Below are 23,311 nucleotides of genomic sequence, written 5' to 3' on the forward strand. Positions count from 1 at the left end.
TGAGGAAGACCGCAGTTATGGAATTCGATTGTACAAAGAACTGCAAAAAAGATTACATGGAACATTAAAAAACATGCTCTTCTTAATAGGACATACCAACATAATGAAATAATACACAGCAGCTAATCAAATATATGTTGAAGGTATTCTGCAAAAAAATTACTAAATAATGTTTCAAGCTGACAGGATGTTTCATAATCTATTAAACTAATAGTGCTCCAATTTAACAATAACACATATATACAGTTGTTGGATCTCAATGATGCAAACCACTACAAATAGATTAACTACCATAATACTTTCCTAATTAGAAGCTACCAACATCAATAATACAACAATTAGATAAACCCTTGTTGTATCGACTAACATTTCATAATACATGATTAACAACCAAATTAAAATGTCGGCAAAGAGCATAAACATTAAATCCAAAGCCAAAGCCAAAAAACAAAAACAAAAATCGATTACCGTGTAATTGAAGTAGACTAAAACTACAGAGTTCAACAACCTGCATAACAGGGAAAAAAATTCAAAAAACCTCCACCGCACCAAACCCATGTTAACCGTATTCATTTAACCCAAAAATGACAATCATATAAAAAAAAACTAAAGTTAAAACAAAATAAATTTAACATACCTCTCAAATTGAAACGTCTACGACGAAAAATAGCGACCAACACAACGCCGTCTAAACAATGAAAGAGTCTACAATAGAGGAGCTGCATGAAAACGGATCGTGGATTAACAGATTATAAACATAACGTAAGGTGTAAATAAGCAAAAAAAAAAAAAAAACCTAAACTAACAAACCTGTTTTATCACCAATTGTGCTACCAAACAGTTTTAAAAACAAACTGGAGAAGGCTAACCCGAGGCTAACCCGATTACGTTAATTAGAGAAGAGGATAATAAGACGAACTTTCGGATCTAAATATATTCAAGCATTAAACGAAATCGAAGATGAAGAAGGATGATTGTTTTGGAGCCAAAAGAAGACGATTGAAATTAGGGTTTGTAGGGTGTAGAGAAGCAGGAAGAAGGTGGGAGAAAGCGAACGTGAAGAAAACGTGTGGTGTTAATTGTGTGGTTGAGTAAAGGAGCAAATGGTAAGGGAGAAGGTAAGGGGCAAGGTATGAGAGGAGGCAGGGAAGATATGGTGATGAACAGGGAACGCTCTTTTTTCATGCCTGATACTAAAATAAAACGTTAAATAAATAAAAAAGGTAAAAGCTTGGAAAACGTGAGCAGTAATTTGGTGTGAATGAGGGTGCCTAGGTGGACCAATCAGAAGCCAAAGATTACTTTTGTTAATAGAAGATGGGTAATACTATATATAGATGATTAAAACACTATATATATATATATATGAGCTTATATTATACTACGTATTACTCCCTCCGTCTCATTTCAATAGTCCACAGACAAAAAACACGCAGTTTTAGGAAATCCCACTAACTTCATTTCTCCACCAATGAAATATCTTCTCTCTCCAGATCCACCAATGAAATATCTTCTTTCCTTTCTATTTATGGAAGTGGACTATTAATTTGGGACAACACAAAATGGAATACTGGACTATTGGAATGAGACGGAGGTAGTATATTTTTAGGTAAAGATTCAAAAGATGAGATCAAAATTCGAGGAGAAGGTGATGAGATGAGTGACAAGTGTTCATAGTAAAGTAGAGGAATTAAGAACTGCAGTTCAGCTTGAACACACTGAGCAAATTCAAAAGGTGACTAACCAATCAAATAAGCCCATCTACCAACACCTAAACATTGCATTTTTCTGGCTCTTATGGTTGCTTTCCTTATTGTAATAACCACCTTCATACTTGATTAATTCCATTCCATGGATCCAGCATAAGGGACACTATTTTTCTTTATTACAGTAAATCTTTCACTGGCAATAACATGAATGATAAACAAAATGCTTTCTTGTTGACACTACTACAGTAATAATTAGATATAAATAAAGATGACCAAGTGACAACATGATTATAGAACTAACAAACATCATGATTAAGCAAATTAATTCAGCTATTCATTAACTTTGTTAATAGGTTTATAGGCATTTTAGCTGGTATAATGCTGCTCTGGTGATTTGAAATATGTTTGTCCAAAATGTAATGTAATAGTTTGTTTGTCCTTTTTTAACATAAAAAGGTAAGGTATTTTCTCTAAAAGAATGAAGTTATGGACAACACAGAATGGGCTCATAAGGTGTTTTGTGAAATGTCCCGTTCTTATTGATTAAAAACGTTCCATATTAATTGATTTCGTTGCGAGGTTTTGACCTCTATATGAGACGTTTTTCAAAGACTGCATTCATTTTTAAAACAAACCATAACCTTTATTTCATAAATAAAGGTTTAAAAAGCTTTACGTAGATTATCAAATAATGATAATCTAAAATATCCTGTTTACACACGACCATTACATAATGGTTTACAATACAAATATGTTACATCGAAATCAGTTTCTTGAATGCAGTTTTTACACAATATCATACAAACATGGACTCCAAATCTTGTCCTTATTTTAGTATGCAACAGCGGAAGCTCTTAATATTCACCTGAGAATAAACATGCTTTAAACGTCAACAAAAATGTTGGTGAGTTATAGGTTTAACCTATATATATCAAATCGTAACAATAGACCACAAGATTTCATATTTCAATACACATCCCATACATAGAGATAAAAATCATTAATATGGTGAACACCTGGTAACCGACAATGACAAGATGCATATATAAGAATATCCCCATCATTCCGGGACACCCTTCAGATATGATATAAATTTCGAAGTACTAAAGCATCCGGTACTTTGGATGGGGTTTGTTAGGCCCAATAGATCTATCTTTAGGATTCGCGTCAATTAGGGTGTCTGTTCCCTAATTCTTAGATTACCAGACTTAATAAAAAGGGGCATATTCGATTTCGATAATTCAACCATAGAATGTAGTTTCACGTACTTGTGTCTATTTTGTAAATCATTTATAAAACCTGCATGTATTCTCATCCCAAAAATATTAGATTTTAAAAGTGGGACTATAACTCACTTTCACAGATTTTTACTTCGTCGGGAAGTAAGACTTGGCCACTGGTTGATTCACGAACCTATAACAATATATACATATATATCAAAGTATGTTCAAAATATATTTACAACACTTTTAATATATTTTGATGTTTTAAGTTTATTAAGTCAGCTGTCCTCGTTAGTAACCTACAACTAGTTGTCCACAGTTAGATGTACAGAAATAAATCGATAAATATTATCTTGAATCAATCCACGACCCAGTGTATACGTATCTCAGTATTGATCACAACTCAAACTAAATATATTTTGGAATCAACCTCAACCCTGTATAGCTAACTCCAACATTCACATATAGAGTGTCTATGGTTGTTCCGAAATATATATAGATGTGTCGACATGATAGGTCGAAACATTGTATACGTGTCTATGGTATCTCAAGATTACATAATATACAATACAAGTTGATTAAGTTATGGTTGGAATAGATTTGTTACCAATTTTCACGTAGCTAAAATGAGAAAAATTATCCAATCTTGTTTTACCCATAACTTCTTCATTTTAAATCCGTTTTGAGTGAATCAAATTGCTATGGTTTCATATTGAACTCTATTTTATGAATCTAAACAGAAAAAGTATAGGTTTATAGTCGGAAAAATAAGTTACAAGTCGTTTTTGTAAAGGTAGTCATTTCAGTCGAAAGAACGACGTCTAGATGACCATTTTAGAAAACATACTTCCACTTTGAGTTTAACCATAATTTTTGGATATAGTTTCATGTTCATAATAAAAATAATTTTCTCAGAATAACAACTTTTAAATCAAAGTTTATCATAGTTTTTAATTAACTAACCCAAAACAGCCCGCGGTGTTACTACGACGGCGTAAATCCGGTTTTACGGTGTTTTTCGTGTTTCCAGGTTTTAAATCATTAAGTTAGCATATCATATAGATATAGAACATGTGTTTAGTTGATTTTAAAAGTCAAGTTAGAAGGATTAACTTTTGTTTGCGAACAAGTTTAGAATTAACTAAACTATGTTCTAGTGATTACAAGTTTAAACCTTCGAATAAGATAGCTTTATATGTATGAATCGAATGATGTTATGAACATCATTACTACCTTAAGTTCCTTGGATAAACCTACTGGAAAAGTGAAAAATGGATCTAGCTTCAATGGATCCTTGGATGGCTCGAAGTTCTTGAAGCAAAATCATGACACGAAAACAAGTTCAAGTAAGATCATCACTTGAAATAAGATTGTTATAGTTATAGAAATTGAACCAAAGTTTGAATATGATTATTACCTTGTATTAGAATGATAACCTACTGTAAGAAACAAAGATTTCTTGAGGTTGGATGATCACCTTACAAGATTGGAAGTGAGCTAGCAAACTTGAAAGTATTCTTGATTTTATGAAACTAGAACTTTTAGAATTTATGAAGAACACTTAGAACTTGAAGATAGAACTTGAGAGAGATCAATTAGATGAAGAAAATTGAAGAATGAAAGTGTTTGTAGGTGTTTTTGGTCGTTGGTGTATGGATTAGATATAAAGGATATGTTATTTTGTTTTCATGTAAATAAGTCATGAATGATTACTCATATTTTTGTAATTTTATGAGATATTTCATGCTAGTTGCCAAATGATGGTTCCCACATGTGTTAGGTGACTCACATGGGCTGCTAAGAGCTGATCATTGGAGTGTATATACCAATAGTACATACATCTAAAAGCTGTGTATTGTACGAGTACGAATACGGGTGCATACGAGTAGAATTGTTGATGAAACTGAACGAGGATGTAATTGTAAGCATTTTTGTTAAGTAGAAGTATTTTGATAAGTGTATTGAAGTCTTTCAAAAGTGTATAAATACATATTAAAACACTACATGTATATACATTTTAACTGAGTCGTTAAGTCATCGTTAGTCGTTACATGTAAGTGTTGTTTTGAAACTTTTAGGTTAACGATCTTGTTAAATGTTGTTAACCCAATGTTTATAATATCAAATGAGATTTTAAATTATTATATTATCATGATATTATCATGTATGAATATCTCTTAATATGATATATATACATTAAATGTCTTTACAACGATAATCGTTACATATATGTCTCGTTTAAAAATCATTAAGTTAGTAGTCTTGTTTTTACATATGTAGTTCATTGTTAATATACTTAATGATATGTTTACTTATCATAGTATCATGTTAACTATATATATATCCATATATATGTCATCATATAGTTTTTACAAGTTTTAACGTTCGTGAATCACCGGTCAACTTGGGTGGTCAATTGTCTATATGAAACATATTTCAATTAATCAAGTCTTAACAAGTTTGATTGCTTAACATGTTGGAAACATTTAATCATGTAAATATCAATCTCAATTAATATATATATAAACATGGAAAAGTTCGGGTCACTACAGTACCTACCCGTTAAATAAATTTCGTCCCGAAATTTTAAGTTGTTGAAGGTGTTGATGAATCTTCTGGAAATAGATGCGGGTATTTCTTCTTCATCTGATCTTCACGCTCCCAGGTGAACTCGGGTCCTCTACGAGCATTCCATCGAACCTTAACAATTGGTATCTTGTTTTGCTTAAGTCTTTTAACCTCACGATCCATTATTTCGACGGGTTCTTCGATGAATTGAAGTTTTTCGTTGATTTGGATTTCATCTAACGGAATAGTGAGATCTTCTTTAGCAAAACATTTCTTCAAATTCGAGACATGGAAAGTGTTATGTACAGCCGCGAGTTGTTGAGGTAACTCAAGTCGGTAAGCTACTGGTCCGACACGATCAATAATCTTGAATGGTCCAATATACCTTGGATTTAATTTCCCTCGTTTACCAAATCGAACAACGCCTTTCCAAGGTGCAACTTTAAGCATGACCATCTCTCCAATTTCAAATTCTATATCTTTTCTTTTAATGTCAGCGTAGCTCTTTTGTCGACTTTGGGCGGTTTTCAACCGTTGTTGAATTTGGATGATCTTCTCGGTAGTTTCTTGTATAATCTCCGAACCCGTAATCTGTCTATCCCCCAATTCACTCCAACAAATCGGAGACCTGCACTTTCTACCATAAAGTGCTTCAAACGGCGCCATCTCAATGCTTGAATGGTAGCTGTTGTTATAGGAAAATTCTGCTAACGGTAGATGTCGATCCCAACTGTTTCCGAAATCAATAACACATGCTCGTAGCATGTCTTCAAGTGTTTGTATCGTCCTTTCGCTCTGCCCATCAGTTTGTGGATGATAGGCAGTACTTATGTCTAGACGAGTTCCTAATGCTTGCTGTAATGTCTGCCAGAATCTTGAAATAAATCTGCCATCCCTATCAGAGATAATAGAGATTGGTATTCCATGTCTGGATACGACTTCCTTCAAATACAGTCGTGCTAACTTCTCCATCTTGTCATCTTCTCTTATTGGCAGGAAGTGTGCTGATTTGGTGAGACGATCAACTATTACCCAAATAGTATCAAAACCACTTGCAGTCCTTGGCAATTTAGTGATGAAATCCATGGTAATGTTTTCCCATTTCCATTCTGGGATTTCGGGTTGTTGAAGTAGACCTGATGGTTTCTGATGCTCAGCTTTGACCTTAGAACACGTCAAACATTCTCCTACGTATTTAGCAACATCGGCTTTCATACCCGGCCACCAAAAATGTTTCTTGAGATCCTTGTACATCTTCCCCGTTCCAGGATGTATTGAGTATCTGGTTTTATGAGCTTCTCTAAGTACCATTTCTCTCATATCTCCAAATTTTGGTACCCAAATCCTTTCAGCCCTATACCGGGTTCCGTCTTCCCGAATATTAAGATGCTTCTCCGATCCTTTGGGTATTTCATCCTTTAAATTTCCCTCTTTTAAAACTCCTTGTTGCGCCTCCTTTATTTGAGTAGTAAGGTTATTATGAATCATTATATTCATAGAATTTACTCGAATGGGTTCTCTGTCCTTCCTGCTCAAGGCATCGGCTACCACATTTGCCTTCCCCGGGTGGTAACGAATCTCAAAGTCGTAATCATTCAATAATTCAATCCACCTACGCTGCCTCATATTCAGTTGTTTCTGATTAAATATGTGTTGAAGACTTTTGTGGTCGGTATATATAATACTTTTGACCCCATATAAGTAGTGCCTCCAAGTCTTTAATGCAAAAACAACCGCGCCTAATTCCAAATCATGCGTCGTATAATTTTGTTCGTGAATCTTCAATTGTCTAGACGCATAAGCAATCACCTCCGTTCGTTGCATTAATACACAACTGAGACCTTGCTTTGATGCATCACAATAAATCACAAAATCATCATTCCCTTCAGGCAATGACAATATAGGTGCCGTAGTTAGCTTTTTCTTCAATAACTGAAACGCTTTCTCTTGTTCATCATTCCATTCAAATTTCTTCCCTTTATGCGTTAATGCAGTCAAGGGTTTTGCTATTCTGGAAAAGTCTTGGATGAACCTTCTGTAGTAACCAGCTAGTCCTAAAAACTGGCGTATGTGTTTCGGAGTTTTCGGGGTTTCCCACTTTTCAACAGTTTCTATCTTTGCCGGATCCACCTTAATACCTTCTTTGTTCACTATGTGACCGAGGAATTGAACTTCTTCCAACCAAAATGCACACTTTGAAAACTTAGCGTACAATTCTTCCTTCCTCAATACTTCTAACACCTTTCTCAAATGTTCACCGTGTTCTTGGTCATTCTTTGAGTAAATAAGTATGTCATCAATGAAAACAATGACAAACTTGTCAAGGTATGGTCCACACACTCGGTTCATAAGGTCCATGAACACAGCTGGTGAATTAGTTAAACCAAACGGCATGACCATAAACTCGTAATGACCGTAACGTGTTCTGAAAGCAGTCTTTGGAATATCATCTTCTTTCACCCGCATTTGATGATACCCGGAACGTAAGTCAATCTTTGAATAAACAGACGAGCCTTGTAGTTGATCAAATAAGTCGTCGATTCTCGGTAGTGGGTAGCGATTCTTGATGGTAAGTTTGTTCAACTCTCGGTAGTCGATACACAACCTGAATGTACCATCTTTCTTCTTGACAAACAAAACAGGAGCTCCCCAAGGTGATGTGCTTGGTCGAATGAAACCACGCTCTAAAAGTTCTTGTAATTGGCTTTGCAGTTCTTTCATCTCACTGGGTGCGAGTCTGTAAGGAGCACGAGCTATTGGTGCAGCTCCTGGTACAAGATCTATTTGAAATTCAACGGATCGATGTGGGGGTAATCCCGGTAATTCTTTCGGAAATACATCGGGAAATTCTTTTGCGACGGGAACATCATTGATGCTCTTTTCTTCAGTTTGTACTTTCTCGACGTGTGCTAGAACAGCATAGCAACCTTTTCTTATTAGTTTTTGTGCCTTCAAATTACTAATATGATGTAGCTTCGTGTTGCCCTTTTCTCCGTACACCATTAAGGGTTTTCCTTTTTCTCGTATAATGCGAATTGCATTTTTGTAACAAACGATCTCCGCTTTCACTTCTTTCAACCAGTCCATACCGATTATCACATCAAAACTCCCTAACTCTACTGGTATCAAATCAATCTTAAATGTTTCGCTAACCAGTTTAATTTCTCGATTCCGACATATATTATCTGCTGAAATTAATTTACCATTTGCTAATTCGAGTAAAAATTTACTATCCAAAGGCGTCAATGGACAACTTAATTTAGCACAAAAATCTCTACTCATATAGCTTCTATCCGCACCCGAATCAAATAAAACGTAAGCAGATTTATTGTCAATAAGAAACGTACCCGTAACAAGCTCCGGGTCTTCCTGTGCCTCTGCCGCATTAATATTGAAAACTCTTCCGCGGCCTTGTCCATTCGTGTTCTCCTGGTTCGGGTAATTTCTAATAATGTGGCCCGGTTTTCCACATTTATAACAAACTACATTGGCATAGCTTGCTCCGACACTACTTGCTCCGCCATTACTCGTTCCGACACCATTTGTTTCTTTTGTTCTATTAACCCCTGGTCCGTAGACCTCACACTTCGCCGCGCTATGACCATTTCTTTTACACTTGTTGCAAAATTTGGTGCAGAACCCCGAGTGATACTTTTCACACCTTTGGCATAGCTGTTTCTGATTGTTGTTGTTGTTGCGGTTATTATTGTTGTTGGGATGATTGTTGTAGTTGCTGTTGTTGTTGTTGTTGTTGTTGTTGTTGTTGAGCCATTTGTTGTAGTTGCGATTGATGTTGCGATTGTTGTTGTTGTTGTATTGGTGATTCTTATCACCATTTTCCTCCCACTTTCTTTTGACTTGCTTCTCATTGGCCTCTTCAGCAGTCTGTTCTTTAATTCTTTCTTCAATCTGGTTCACTAGTTTGTGAGCCATTCTACATGCCTGTTGTATGGAGGCGGGCTCGTGTGAGCTTATATCTTCTTGGATTCTTTCCGGTAATCCTTTCACAAACGCGTCGATCTTCTCTTCCTCATCTTCGAATGCTCCCGGACACAATAGGCACAATTCTGTGAATCGTCTTTCGTATGTGGTAATATCAAATCCTTGGGTTCGTAACCCTCTAAGTTCTGTCTTGAGCTTATTGACCTCGGTTCTGGGACGGTACTTCTCGTTCATCAAGTGCTTGAATGCTGACCACGGTAGTGCGTACGCATCGTCTTGTCCCACTTGCTCTAGATAGGTATTCCACCATGTTAACGCAGAACCTGTGAAGGTATGCGTAGCGTACTTTACTTTGTCCTCTTCAGTACACTTACTTATGGCAAACACCGATTCGACCTTCTCGGTCCACCGTTTCAATCCGATCGGCCCTTCGGTTCCATCAAATTCCAAAGGTTTGCAGGCAGTGAATTCTTTGTAGGTGCATCCTACACGATTTCCTGTACTGCTAGATCCAAGGTTATTGTTGGTATGTAGCGCAGCCTGTACTGCGGCTATGTTTGAAGCTAGAAAAGTACGGAATTCCTCTTCATTCATATTCACGGTGTGTCGAGTAGTCGGTGCCATTTCCTTCAAAATAGTTAAATGGAACAAGTTAATCATACAGAATATTAAGAGTAGTTAATAGTATTTTGTAGCATAATATGAACTCATTTATAAAAGCTTTTTCTTCATATTAGCGTTTTATAAGTTTAAATTCGGGTAGTACCTACCCGTTAAGTTCATACTTAGTAGCTAATATACAATTCAACTACTACAATTCTATATGAAAAACTGATTATAATAATATTTCGCGTTCAAACTTTTATACAATATTTTACAAACTTACAATACCGCTTATTTTACATAAAGCATGAAATATAGCACACAATAACTTTGATACAAGATAGTTGTGAAGATAATTCTAGCTAGTACACAAGTCGTTCAGCAAAGGCAATAAAGACACGTAATTCATACGTCCAGAAACAAGTCATGCATTCTGGTTTTACTAGGACTACTTCCCATCCTTGGTCTTGTGCAACATAACCGTTATGGCCGTTGATAAGACAGCGTGTTGTAACGTCGTCAAAGGGACGAGGGTTACGTAATGTCCAACAGTCCCGTAATAATCTAAAAACCTCATTTCTTACCCCAATTACCGACTCCGTCACTTGTGGAAACGTTTTGTTTAATAGTTGTAGCCCGATGTTCTTGTTCTCACTTTGGTGAGAAGCGAACATTACTAATCCGTAAGCATAACATGCTTCTTTATGTTGCATGTTAGCCGCTTTTTCTAAATCACGAAGTCCAATATTCGGATATATTGAATCAAAATAATTTCTTAACCCGTTGCGTAAAATAGCATTTGGGTTCCCCGCAATATATGCGTCAAAGTAAACACATCGTAACTTATGGGTTTCCCAATGTGATATCCCCCATCTTTCAAACGAAAGTCTCTTATAAACCAAGACATTCTTGGAACGTTCTTCGAATGTCTTACAAACTGATCTCGCCTTAAATAGTTGTGCCGAGGAATTCTGGCCGACTCTAGACAAGATTTCATCAATCATGTCTCCGGGTAGGTCTCTTAAAATATTGGGTTGTCTATCCATTTTGTGTTTTTAAACTGTAAAATAGACAAGAGTTAGATTCATAAAAAAAAATACTTATTAATACAAGCAATTTTTACATATATCATAAAGCATAAGAACACTATGTTACATATATTACACCACACGAATACAACTATCTTATTCCGATTCGCTCGTTTCTTCTTCTTCGGTTTTGGTTCGTTTTGCCCAGTTTCTAGGGATATATGATGTTCCCCTAATACGAGCCGTCGTTATCCACATTGGTTTAGAAAAACCTGGTGGTTTAGAGGTTCCCGGGTCATTGTTACAACTTAAGGACTTCGGGGGTTGACGATACATATACAGTTCATCGGGGTTGGAATTAGATTTCTCTATTTTTATGCCCTTTCCCTTATTATTTTCTTTTGCCTTTTTAAATTCAGTTGGGGTAATTTCTATAACATCATCGGAATTCTCGTCGGAATCTGATTCATCGGAGAATTGGTAATCCTCCCAATATTTTGCTTCCTTGGCGGAAACACCATTGACCATAATTAACCTTGGTCGGTTGGTTGAGGATTTTCTTTTACTTAACCGTTTTATTATTTCCCCCACCGGTTCTATTTCTTCATCCGGTTCCGATTCTTCTTCCGGTTCCGACTCTTCTTCCGGTTCCTCTTCGGGAACTTGTGAATCAGTCCACGAATCATTCCAATTTACATTTGACTCTTCATTATTATTAGGTGAGTCAATGGGACTTGTTCTAGAGGTAGACATCTATCACATAATATCAAACACGTTAAGAGATTAATATATCACATAATATTCACATGTTAAAAATATATAGTTTCCAACAAAATTTGTTAAGCAATCATTTTTCAAGTAAACACGGTCGAAGTCCAGACTTACTAATGCATCCTAACAAACTCGATAAGACACACTAATGCAAAATTCTGGTTCTCTAAGACCAACGCTCGGATACCAACTGAAATGTCCCGTTCTTATTGATTAAAAACGTTCCATATTAATTGATTTCGTTGCGAGGTTTTGACCTCTATATGAGACGTTTTTCAAAGACTGCATTCATTTTTAAAACAAACCATAACCTTTATTTCATAAATAAAGGTTTAAAAAGCTTTACGTAGATTATCAAATAATGATAATCTAAAATATCCTGTTTACATACGACCATTACATAATGGTTTACAATACAAATATGTTACATCGAAATCAGTTTCTTGAATGCAGTTTTTACATAATATCATACAAACATGGACTCCAAATCTTGTCCTTATTTTAGTATGCAACAGCGGAAGCTCTTAATATTCACCTGAGAATAAACATGCTTTAAACGTCAACAAAAATGTTGGTGAGTTATAGGTTTAACCTATATATATCAAATCGTAACAATAGACCACAAGATTTCATATTTCAATACACATCCCATACATAGAGATAAAAATCATTCATATGGTGAACACCTGGTAACCGACAATGACAAGATGCATATATAAGAATATCCCCATCATTCCGGGACACCCTTCGGATATGATATAAATTTCGAAGTACTAAAGCATCCGGTACTTTGGATGGGGTTTGTTAGGCCCAATAGATCTATCTTTAGGATTCGCGTCAATTAGGGTGTCTGTTCCCTAATTCTTAGATTACCAGACTTAATAAAAAGGGGCATATTCGATTTCGATAATTCAACCATAGAATGTAGTTTCACGTACTTGTGTCTATTTTGTAAATCATTTATAAAACCTGCATGTATTCTCATCCCAAAAATATTAGATTTTAAAAGTGGGACTATAACTCACTTTCACAGATTTTTACTTCGTCGGGAAGTAAGACTTGGCCACTGGTTGATTCACGAACCTATAACAATATATACATATATATCAAAGTATGTTCAAAATATATTTACAACACTTTTAATATATTTTGATGTTTTAAGTTTATTAAGTCAGCTGTCCTCGTTAGTAACCTACAACTAGTTGTCCACAGTTAGATGTACAGAAATAAATCGATAAATATTATCTTGAATCAATCCACGACCCAGTGTATACGTATCTCAGTATTGATCACAACTCAAACTAAATATATTTTGGAATCAACCTCAACCCTGTATAGCTAACTCCAACATTCACATATAGAGTGTCTATGGTTGTTCCGAAATATATATAGATGTGTCGACATGATAGGTCGAAACATTGTATACGTGTCTATGGTATCTCAAGATTACATAATATACAATACAAGTTGATTAAGTTATGGTTGGAATAGATTTGTTACCAATTTTCACGTAGCTAAAATGAGAAAAATTATCCAATCTTGTTTTACCCATAACTTCTTCATTTTAAATCCGTTTTGAGTGAATCAAATTGCTATGGTTTCATATTGAACTCTATTTTATGAATCTAAACAGAAAAAGTATAGGTTTATAGTCGGAAAAATAAGTTACAAGTCGTTTTTGTAAAGGTAGTCATTTCAGTCGAAAGAACGACGTCTAGATGACCATTTTAGAAAACATACTTCCACTTTGAGTTTAACCATAATTTTTGGATATAGTTTCATGTTCATAATAAAAATAATTTTCTCAGAATAACAACTTTTAAATCAAAGTTTATCATAGTTTTTAATTAACTAACCCAAAACAGCCCGCGGTGTTACTACGACGGCGTAAATCCGGTTTTACGGTGTTTTTCGTGTTTCCAGGTTTTAAATCATTAAGTTAGCATATCATATAGATATAGAACATGTGTTTAGTTGATTTTAAAAGTCAAGTTAGAAGGATTAACTTTTGTTTGCGAACAAGTTTAGAATTAACTAAACTATGTTCTAGTGATTACAAGTTTAAACCTTCGAATAAGATAGCTTTATATGTATGAATCGAATGATGTTATGAACATCATTACTACCTTAAGTTCCTTGGATAAACCTACTGGAAAAGTGAAAAATGGATCTAGCTTCAATGGATCCTTGGATGGCTCGAAGTTCTTGAAGCAAAATCATGACACGAAAACAAGTTCAAGTAAGATCATCACTTGAAATAAGATTGTTATAGTTATAGAAATTGAACCAAAGTTTGAATATGATTATTACCTTGTATTAGAATGATAACCTACTGTAAGAAACAAAGATTTCTTGAGGTTGGATGATCACCTTACAAGATTGGAAGTGAGCTAGCAAACTTGAAAGTATTCTTGATTTTATGAAACTAGAACTTTTAGAATTTATGAAGAACACTTAGAACTTGAAGATAGAACTTGAGAGAGATCAATTAGATGAAGAAAATTGAAGAATGAAAGTGTTTGTAGGTGTTTTTGGTCGTTGGTGTATGGATTAGATATAAAGGATATGTTATTTTGTTTTCATGTAAATAAGTCATGAATGATTACTCATATTTTTGTAATTTTATGAGATATTTCATGCTAGTTGCCAAATGATGGTTCTCACATGTGTTAGGTGACTCACATGGGCTGCTAAGAGCTGATCATTGGAGTGTATATACCAATAGTACATACATCTAAAAGCTGTGTATTGTACGAGTACGAATACGGGTGCATACGAGTAGAATTGTTGATGAAACTGAACGAGGATGTAATTGTAAGCATTTTTGTTAAGTAGAAGTATTTTGATAAGTGTATTGAAGTCTTTCAAAAGTGTATAAATACATATTAAAACACTACATGTATATACATTTTAACTGAGTCGTTAAGTCATCGTTAGTCGTTACATGTAAGTGTTGTTTTGAAACTTTTAGGTTAACGATCTTGTTAAATGTTGTTAACCCAATGTTTATAATATCAAATGAGATTTTAAATTATTATATTATCATGATATTATCATGTATGAATATCTCTTAATATGATATATATACATTAAATGTCTTTACAACGATAATCGTTACATATATGTCTCGTTTAAAAATCATTAAGTTAGTAGTCTTGTTTTTACATATGTAGTTCATTGTTAATATACTTAATGATATGTTTACTTATCATAGTATCATGTTAACTATATATATATCCATATATATGTCATCATATAGTTTTTACAAGTTTTAACGTTCGTGAATCACCGGTCAACTTGGGTGGTCAATTGTCTATATGAAACATATTTCAATTAATCAAGTCTTAACAAGTTTGATTGCTTAACATGTTGGAAACATTTAATCATGTAAATATCAATCTCAATTAATATATATAAACATGGAAAAGTTCGGGTCACTACATTTTGGGCCAAAACAAGCCCTTAAGTTGTTAGCCTGACCATCTAGATTTTGATCAGCAGACAGCAAACCACCTCGGTGGTGAGCAAATTGTTTGGTCAGTAAGCATTTTTGTCCTGATGTCCTACTCTGTTATAACCAACTTTCCTAACTTTTGACAGAAAGCGTGTCAAAATTGTTTAGAATATTATAGTAAGCAATTCATTAACATGAGAAAACAAGTGCATAATATTACTTGTTACTTGTGGTGTACTTAACTAAGTCTTGACACTGTATGTAAACAGTAAGAGATCTACTACTACTTGAAGGAAGGATGTTGGTTTTGAACTTGTACAATAAAAAGTTAATGGCTAACGTATATGAAATTGATGACTAAATGTCATAAAGTACAACTTATATTAAGGACCCTCATTGAAATACAGTAGCTAGCTGAGAACTAAAAAAAATAATAGGCAAGCTGATTAATGAGTGTATTACAAACCAGGCCAGAAAGGGAAGTTGGTTGACGGCAACCACCCCCAACCATCGATAAATTTTGCAACCGTAAAGGATTTGGCCTCATTCTTATCCTTGATGACACCCCAGCCTTTCCAATTGACCCTCTTTGATGTATTAGACCCAGACCCGCTGTTTCTGTACTCTCTATAATACAAAGTGTCCAATGCAAAATCACTCCCCTTTTCCCATGGGTACCATCCTTCAGGGTGTATGACGTCAGTGATTGATGATTGCATCACCACAGTTCTTGAATACTTCTTCCAAGGCCTTCCTAGATAGGTCGAATAATTAGTTTGAACTGCTTTAAGATCAGAGGTGGCACCAATTTTGCATTTATGAATGACGATGCCAGTGTTTTGGTTACCATCTGTTCTGCCTTGTGCTGTCACCATATTTTTTTGGTTTGGATTAGGTAGACGGGCAAATATGTCACAGAATTGGAAGACAGCAGTAGCATCCCCAAAAATAAAATCAATAGTCCCCAAAACAAAGCATTTAACGTAGAACTGACGGTTAGAGTGGACATATAGGGTATCTTGGTAGGCATCCATACCACATCTGTAGAAAGCAGATAGATCTGAGCGAACAAGTAACGCCACTGCTTGATGTCCAGAAGGCCCTGCTGTATTTTGAAATGTAATATCCCGTGCCAAGAATCTATCACCAATTACCGCTGCACACTTATATACATCATGAATCCCAATTGAATTGAACTGAATTGATTGTCAATATATATATGCAGCATATATGCATGCTACAATTTAATAATAAGGAGTATTGATATTAATATTAATAAACTAGATACTGGAATATATTTTATTTTATATACATTTCAAAGAAAAGGTATAAATTTTTTTTAAGGTAAAGCTCATGATTAAGGTATTACGTAGGTACGTACGTACCTACGGTTGCAGTTTTGTAAGTGGTGATACCGGAAGCGTAGCTCTTGTTTCCAGTAATAATGGTGTTACCTCTTCCATCTCCAAGAAACATGATGTTTCTTTTGTGTTTTGGAATTTCAACATTTTCCTTGTACACCCCTGCAGTTATCTTGATGACATACCTCTTGTCGCTTTTCAATGGTGCTGCTTCCACGGCTTCAGTCACCGTCTTATAGTCTCCTTTACCATTGGCTGACACAGTCACATTTGGCTTCACTCCCCACAACCCCAATAATTTCCTCGCATCTCCACCAGACAACCAATTGGGCCAAATCACCACCTCATCCTCATCCTCATCCTCCTCCTCCTCTTTTAAGTTCTTTCTACCATTTAACTGATGATGATGATGATTTTGTGAAGCAGTATCAGGTGGTGTTGTAATGTTGTTAATCATAGCAAGCACATTACTACACATTTTTCCTGCGTGCTCCTGGCCTTTGATAATTAATTCTTTAGAGGAGGCTGTATCATCATCATCATCATCATCATCAACGGAGTAGGAGAGGCTGTCCAAGCAGGTTTCTTTATTGGTGATTGTGGTGCTCATAAGGGATATAAGGTGTTGGTGAGCATGACGTTTATTTGAGGTTGGGTACTGGTAGTCTCTAAGTTGTTGGATGACCATGTCAAGTCCTTGTAATGTTGCGTCTCCCATCTGTAAGCAGTCATCAAGAGCCATTATTTTGCTGTGTTTGTTTGTGACTTTGATTCGCATGATGAGTTTCTGTATGTTATGGATGTTGTCTTGGATTGTGTCCTTTGTTTTATTAATTGCGACTTCAATCACATCCTTTTTAGCAGTAATACCAATTGCTACCTCTCGGGACAATAATATTGTTGCATATGAGTTGGAGGATATGATGGAGGAGTAACATATATCTGGATACAAGGTTGTGCTACACAAGGATCTAATTATGTCATTCCCTGATGATGATGAAACAGCTCTATTGTAGTCTAAACTAGTAGTAGCAGTAATTATAATAAGTAGGGAAGAAGCAAAAATATTAAATAATAATACAAGTGTGGGCATGTTGATCGTAGATGGAGTGTACGTTGTTAGGATTGTAAAGCCTAAATAATAATGAAGAAAAAACAAATACGAGTAGTTTTGTTTGTCAAGTGTTGGATGAATTCAGAAGGCCTTGAAAACTAAGACACAAACAAACCACACACATGATCATTAAGTGCTGGTACTAACAATTACTCATGGCTATCTAAGGCCCGCTATACTTGATTTGTTTGGCTCCTCTAGTCCATTGCTAGAGAGAGAGTGTCAGTTTATAAAAATTTGCTGCAAGGAAAAACAATAATCAAAATTTATTTAGAGATTTATGACATTTCCTGTATTATCCTCGATTCCTTAATTAACTTTGCTTTTGATATTTCCAAATATGTTTTTTGATAAATCCACTCAAATTTAATAAATTATCCTTAATGATGTGTTTATTATACAAAATTTTCATTTCAAATTATTGAAGAGTGACAACAAATATGTGTGAATTTATCAAAATTATGGTTGAAAACATCACATCCATTTGCAGCACTGACCAAAGTATAATGATAACAAAACAAAACAAAAAAAAAAACAAAAAGGTAAGACCAACCCTGTGGTGGCCTCATACCGACCGCTCGGTCCCAGTATAATGATAACAACCAACGAAGATAAAGCAAAGACAACGAATCTTCAAATAAATAAGCCCGTTAAGAGCAAACAAGACATAAATCATGAAGCTTCCACACAAACATTTTTCAATCAGATCCGACAGAATAACCAGCTACAGGAAAATGAAGCTGTTCATTTGGCCTTTACATATGATTAGAAACTTACCATTCTTCAGTTCAACAATGTCATTCCACAGACATAAACTAAAATCACAATTACAAGCACCTTGTCAAACAACCATCATGTTGACATCATCATCTTCCTCCCCCGTTGTCGCCTCATTGAACATGTACTGGCTCTGATACTCAATCAAGTACTGTGTCGATCTCTTCACATCCCAGAACAGCTCATAAACTCGACTCACGTCTTCCATCTCCACAACCTTCCCTTTCCTCTTTTGGCAAGCCAAAGCAGCTGAGGTTATCAGGTTTATGGCATATCTCAAAGATGTGTCAACCCCAATTTTGGTCAACAAGACCTTTGCATCTTCAGATACATCCACATCTTCCTCTTGACACCGTATATCAAGAATCTTACGAATATCGTCTTCTGTGTAAGGTTGTGTAGAGATGATGAGAAGGCGATCCAAGAAATCGATTGGAATACCGTGTGGAGATTTGTAGTTTGTGCCTCGAATAGTTGTTATTCCTCGGTTGGTGGCAACAACTAGTATCGGTGCCATGTCATTTTCTAATGCACGATTTAAGAATGAAAAACACTCGATGTCAAGCATGTGGACTTCGTCTATGAAAAGAACACCAGGGACAATCTCTGCCTTTCCTTCCTCTCGCCACTCTGCGACCTTGGTGTCAATCTGCTCCCTCACCTCAGCTCGTATTTCTCCAGTGTCACCTGTGAAAAGAGCAAGAAACCCCTGTGTTCTGCAATTCATTACCACACATTTTATTATTCATGTTATAACACTGCAAATATTACTGTATTATTTTTATATCTGTAATAATGAGAAAAAAATATAAAAATAAAAAGAGGGCCCATGTCGATCTATAAAAGTAAACCAATCCTAGGACTTTATATGTATTCCTTAGTTAAAAGGAAAATAATTAGTTTCAAAAGAAAAGTAGTCACTTATTGCGATTTTTTTAGTTGGACCGGAGAGAAAAATAAACCAAATTACGGAGTAAAAGGTTTAGAATTATATCCATATAAGTTGTACATTTAGTTAATATTCATAGGCTATGCTAAAATCCTATAGATAAAACTGATACGGTATATTTTGAGTTGTTTGTTAAAAAAAAATATTACGTTACGTTGGATATAACATATACGTAGTATCATTGATATAAATAGATAATTTCCCTTCCAATCCACCCAATTTTGGATGGGAAGTACTTGTAACAAATTACTCTATCACATTTCCATCCCTATTATTTTTGTATTTTTCCGTATCCTTTCATTTCTGTCCTAAAAACAACTCGAGAATGTGGTGTTAGACTGATGTACTTTGCTATTTTCAGTTTTCCACCGTTCTTCCTTTTTACTCTCATTGTATATGTAAGGTTTAAATTGCAGTTGTTCAAGTAATGATGCTTATGATGGATGATAAGCTCGTATCGATCAAATGAACAAGTTGGAATCACATCATGTCTATCTCAAAACTCTACGAAAAATGGTAGTAATAAAAAAGAATAGTTTTTAACACAAACATTGAGATTAAGGGTGGGTGATTAGCAGTAGCATGTAAGCAAACAATCTACAAGCAGCAGCAAAAGGAGGAGGAATTGAATACTGAATACATATATATACTGGCATCTTTCTTACCTGCTATTGATAACATCGATTTCATGAAGTGTAACACAATGCACGACTTCTTTCCTCTTCTGCAATTCTCCATCAGGACACTGCACAAACTTAGTATTTGGTCCCATGGCGTCATAATCTCTAGACCTAGAAAAAGATCTCCCAAGTTTTGTAATTTTCCCAGAAGCCTTATCAATAGCAATGACATCACCACTCTGAACTTTATCCTTCCCTAAAGCCTCAATCATCTTTGCCCCTAAATCATACACAGTCTCCATTTCAGTTGTCTTGAGAGTCAGCTTCCCTGTTCTCGATGCAGCGGCAGCGGCAGCAGCAGCAGCTGCAGCCGCAGGACGATCGATTTGGATTTCAACAACTTCACCTTCAATGACTTCAGTTTCCTCTTTAATCCTGACACCAATGGCCTTCCTGAAAGCCTGCATAAGAGCCTCTGTTTTAGACATCTCAAGAGAGAAGAGTTCACTACCTGCAATCATAGCAAAAGGGGTTTCCAATCCAATTGATTTGGCCATTCCCATTGCAATCGCTGTTTTCCCTGTTCCGGGCTGACCCGCCAGGAGAACGGCTCGACCGGCAATCTTACCAACTTTGACCATCTGGACGATCACTCCGGCTGCTTTACGGGCGGTCGTTTGACCAACCATGCCTTCAGATATAGCGCGTGGTTCAAGGGATGAGTCAAGCCCTAGGCCACGAATGTGAGAATGAGCGCCAATTCGCTCAATTCGTGTTAGATCTTTGCTTTCTCCTGACCATACTTTTACCTCCACCATCCTTCCTTGCGATTAGGCCTATGCCGAACACCCCACAAAAAATTAGGGTTTAGGGTTTTGGTGGTGTAGCTTGAATATTTATTAATTATTGAAGGTGAAATATAAGAGTACCTGACTGGTGTGTTTTGAGTGATTAATCTAATGGGAGTTATATAAAAGTACCTGTTTTGAGCGATTAATCTAAGAGCCTCTTAACTATGACAGTCCCTAATGGGTAAAAGTCCTAGAAAAACATTTGATCCTAAAAATTAACCACTAAACTGCTAACATGTACCCTTTGATCTCACATCTAAATTTTTATATTATTAACTTATATATAACATTTAAAATCCTAAACATAAACATTTTATTAATAAATAAAAAATTACAAATTCCTAAAAATACAAAAAAAAAAATTACAAAATCCTAAAAATTAAAATAAAATAAAAAACATTACAAAGTCCTAAAAAATAAAAATAAAACATTACAAAGTCCTAAAAATAATAAAAAAAACATTACAAAGTCCTAAAATTAAAAAAAAACGATTACAAAGTCCTAGAAAAAAAAGAAAAAAAAAACAAGTTCAATACGACCCGATCGTGTCGTCACTCACGTAACCCTCATTGCTACTGTTGTGCGGGTAGTGAGGATGAGGTCGGCTGTTGAATTGTCGAGTCCAAATACCAATACTATACAACTCGATTCGGTTGCATCTAAGTAAGGCTCTCCCGACAATTTCATGTCATTCATTTTCGGTCGTGATAAACTCAAACTTATCGGTTTCTGGATCACACCAAGAAAAATCCGAGGCCTCGAAGTCAACATGTTCGCGTATGTAGTCGAACAAACGCCCCGTGTCCAAGTAGGTGATATCGAGTGACTCGAACAACTTGCACTGCCCGTCCAGGTACATCTTCCAATCTTCGCTTAGTTGTCCCCCGTACCAAACATCCATCGAAACAGTTAAAAGCGCCATTGTGTGAGTGTGTTTTATGAAATAAAATGGCAGTTTAATATTTGAATGTTAGTGTATGTTTGAAAGTGGATGAATGTAGTGTGTGTTTTTATGTTTGAATCACTTATAGGCGTGTATATATATATATATATATATATATATATATATATATATATATATATATATATATATATATATATATATATATATATATATATGGGCATGATCAATGGGGAAGTAACCAATCGGGGGGAAGCGGGGGGAAGCAAATTTTTATTTTTATTTTCGTTTTTTTGAAAAAAAAAATTCCGGCATCAAGATCACACGAAAATATGAACATTTAGAAGAGACACTTCGTGATGAATGTTATTATTTAGGCGGGAAAACGATCGACAAAAATAACATTCAAGATAATATTGTTCGTGAAGAATATGAACGTTTTTTTTCATGTTTTGTGAAGTAAAATTTAGCCCGATTTAGAGTTTAGGGTTTAGGGTTTAGGGTTTATTCCATAAACTCAAAACACCAAACCCTAAACCCTAAACCCTAAACCCTAAACACTAAACCGTTCGTGTTAAAAACTCAATCTAAATCCTAAATCTAAACCCTAAATCTAAACCCTAAACCCTAAATTTCTAAACCCTATAAACCCTAATATCTAAACCCCCAATAGCTAAAACCTCAAAATACGCTCGAAAAATACGATAATTGTTATATATTACTTCTTCGAGCGTTTTCCAGCCAAAATAAAAACATTTATCACAAAGTGTCTCTACTAAATGTTCATATTTTCATCTCATCTATAATGTTCGTGAACAAAGTTTTTTCAAAAAACGAAAAAAAAAAAATTTGCTTCCCCCCGCTTCCCCCCGAATGGTTACTTCCCTCTTGATCCTACCACTATATATATATATATATATATATATATATATATATATATATATATATATATATATATATATATATATATATATATATATATATATAGATTAGATTTGAGTTTGAGATTTGAAAATTTATCCGTTGTAAACGTTCACCTGCACCAAATGTCCGTGAATCAAATTGCCTTCCAACAAAATTTTCGAGTACGGTGGTTAAATGGCGGTCCCATGCCACCTTGCTAATATCGGCGCCCTAGAATGGCGAGACCAAGGGCGGCTCAATGACCAAACCGATACAAGCACTCTAATGGGGGTTAGATGATCCTTCCACACTTGTTTTTAATCTATCCACATCGAATTAAGTAAAATGACTATTATAACCTTCAAGCAAGTCTTTTTTCTTGCAAAAAAACAAAAAATAATAAAAATATGAGATTTGTCATCAAAAATATGGCATTTCTAATATTACAAAGTAGTGCACAAGAGAAGCGTGATGATGGGCATAATCCCACAAGCGCTATGCACGCATCACACATGACAAGCACGTGGATATGGCGCT

The 23,311-nt window shown here is 35.2% G+C and overlaps 2 protein-coding genes across 2 annotated transcripts; both read right to left on the reverse strand.

The window, feature by feature from the left end:
- Positions 1-15,756: 15,756 nt before the first annotated feature.
- On the reverse strand, positions 15,757-17,752 carry LOC139890473 (pectinesterase-like). Its single transcript, XM_071873349.1, has 2 exons — positions 16,684-17,752; positions 15,757-16,454 (listed from the first exon to the last, which is right to left on the reverse strand). The coding sequence occupies exons 1-2, from the start codon at positions 17,750-17,752 to the stop codon at positions 15,757-15,759; spliced, it is 1,767 nt and encodes a 588-aa protein (XP_071729450.1).
- A 633-nt stretch (positions 17,753-18,385) lies between these two features.
- Positions 18,386-21,037, reverse strand: LOC139894215 (uncharacterized). The gene is made up of 2 exons (XM_071877431.1): positions 20,165-21,037; positions 18,386-19,266 (listed from the first exon to the last, which is right to left on the reverse strand). Exons 1-2 carry the CDS (start codon positions 20,935-20,937, stop codon positions 18,615-18,617), a joined length of 1,425 nt encoding a protein of 474 aa, XP_071733532.1. The 5' UTR covers positions 20,938-21,037; the 3' UTR covers positions 18,386-18,614.
- Between the last annotated feature and the right edge of the window lie 2,274 nt (positions 21,038-23,311).

The sequence above is a fragment of the Rutidosis leptorrhynchoides genome, chromosome 2 (genome assembly GCF_046630445.1).
Source record: "Rutidosis leptorrhynchoides isolate AG116_Rl617_1_P2 chromosome 2, CSIRO_AGI_Rlap_v1, whole genome shotgun sequence".
NCBI classification, from domain to species: domain Eukaryota; kingdom Viridiplantae; phylum Streptophyta; class Magnoliopsida; order Asterales; family Asteraceae; genus Rutidosis; species Rutidosis leptorrhynchoides.